Here is a 1,632-nt window from a genome sequence, read left to right as displayed (position 1 = left end):
CTCTCACCGCCTCTCCCCCCGTCTCTCCCCGCCTCTCAGGTGTACAAGAAGACGCACATCACCAAACAGCAGCTCAAGACGGCCGTCACGTGCCAGCGCGAGAACCCGTTCTACATCGACACCGTCAAGGCACCTGAGATACGGGGAGAGATGGGGAGACTATGGGGAGAGATGGGGAGAGCCCGTTCTACATCGACACCATCAAGGCACCCGAGATACGGGGAGAGATGGGGAGACTATGGGGAGAGATGGGGAGAGCCCGTTCTACATCGACTCCGTCAAGGCGTTCCGCACATCCCATACCCCCACGGTACCCGTCGCCACTCCCCTACCTCCCACGGTACCCGAACCAAAAGGCGTTCCGCGACCGGCGGTACGAGTACAAGGGGAAGAACAAGGAGTGGAGCAAGCGGCGCGCGCAGGCGGAGGCCGACGGCGACGCGGGCGCGCTTCTCGAGTCCAAGGCGACGTGCACGCGGCGCGACTCTAACTGCCACTCCTCACCACTAATGCACACGAGTTCACACTGACTAGGCGATGTGCACGCTGTACGACTCGCTGCAGCTCGCCCACAAGTACGCATCCTCACAACGTCGACATCTCCCCCTCTCTCGCTGCATCTCCCCCTCTCTCGCTGCATCTCCCCCTCTCTCGCTGCATCTCACCCCTCTCTCGCTGCATCTCCCCCTCTCTCGCTGCATCGCACGCACAAGTGACATCCTCAACTCTGCTCACCATTCCGGGCGACCTCGGGCGACCTCGGGCGACCTCGGGCGACCTCGGGCGACCTCGGGCGACCTCGGGCGACCTCGGGCGACCTCGGGCGATCTCGGGCGATCTCGGGCGATCTCGGGCGATCTCTCAGGTGCATCCTCAACTCGTTTTACGGCTACGTGATGCGGCGCGGCGCGCGGTGGTACTCGATGGAGATGGCGGGGGTGGTGACGTACACGGGCGCCGGCATCATCAAGGAGGCGCGCGTCCTCGTCGAGAAGATAATAATAGTAAATAGTAATAGTAATAGTAATAGTAATAGTAATAGTAATGTAATAATAACAATAATAATAATAATAGTAATAGTAATAGTAATAGTAATAGTAATAGGCGCGCGTCCTCGTCGAGAAGATCGGCAAGACCCTCGAGCTAGACACGGACGGCATCTGGTGCGTGCTGCCCGCCTGCTTCCCGCAGAACGTCGTCGCCACGACGCGCAGCGCAAAGAAGCCGAAGGTGTGGCTGCCTCCCGCCCGCGCGGCGCCGCTCCATCAAGAGTGAGTGAGGCATGGCGAGCGACGCGTTGCCGGCAGGTTGCCATCTCTTACCCGTGCGTCATGCTCAACGTCGACGTCGACCGCAACAACCACAACCCGCAGTACCAGACGCTCAACCCCGAGACTGGCGCGCCCGACAAGCAGCGACGTGACGTCGCCTCTCCACCTCTCCCCACACATCGCGGGTACCTACCCCAGATACCACGGGGTTGGCCCCGCACCACTGGACTCGAGACCTCTGGTGGCATGGGAGTAGGCGCCTTCTACGAGGACGCGGCGGCGACCCTCCACTCAACGCCGAGGGAGCTGCTCACGCTGCAGGAGGGCGAAGCGCCCGGCGAGCTGACGGCGTGGGTGCTGC

General features: G+C 61.9%; 1 protein-coding gene across 1 annotated transcript in view; it reads left to right on the top strand.

The window, feature by feature from the left end:
- POLE1 (DNA polymerase epsilon catalytic subunit A/1) overlaps positions 1–1,632 on the top strand; it is a gene marked incomplete at both ends in the record, with an annotated part of 23,516 nt that overhangs the window by 10,104 nt on the left and 11,780 nt on the right. Inside the window, 6 exons of the mRNA XM_005758945.1 lie at positions 40–123; positions 357–469; positions 866–1,004; positions 1,105–1,230; positions 1,308–1,419; positions 1,528–1,621. Of these exons, the coding sequence (XP_005759002.1) occupies positions 40–123; positions 357–469; positions 866–1,004; positions 1,105–1,230; positions 1,308–1,419; positions 1,528–1,621 (668 nt within the window). The remainder of the gene's footprint in view (positions 1–39; positions 124–356; positions 470–865; positions 1,005–1,104; positions 1,231–1,307; positions 1,420–1,527; positions 1,622–1,632) is intronic.

This window comes from Emiliania huxleyi, assembly GCF_000372725.1.
Source record: "Emiliania huxleyi CCMP1516 unplaced genomic scaffold EMIHUscaffold_83, whole genome shotgun sequence".
In the NCBI taxonomy this organism is placed as follows: Eukaryota; Haptophyta; order Isochrysidales; family Noelaerhabdaceae; genus Emiliania; species Emiliania huxleyi.
Note: the sequence above shows the minus strand (reverse complement) of the source record. Positions and strands in the feature narration are given on the sequence as shown.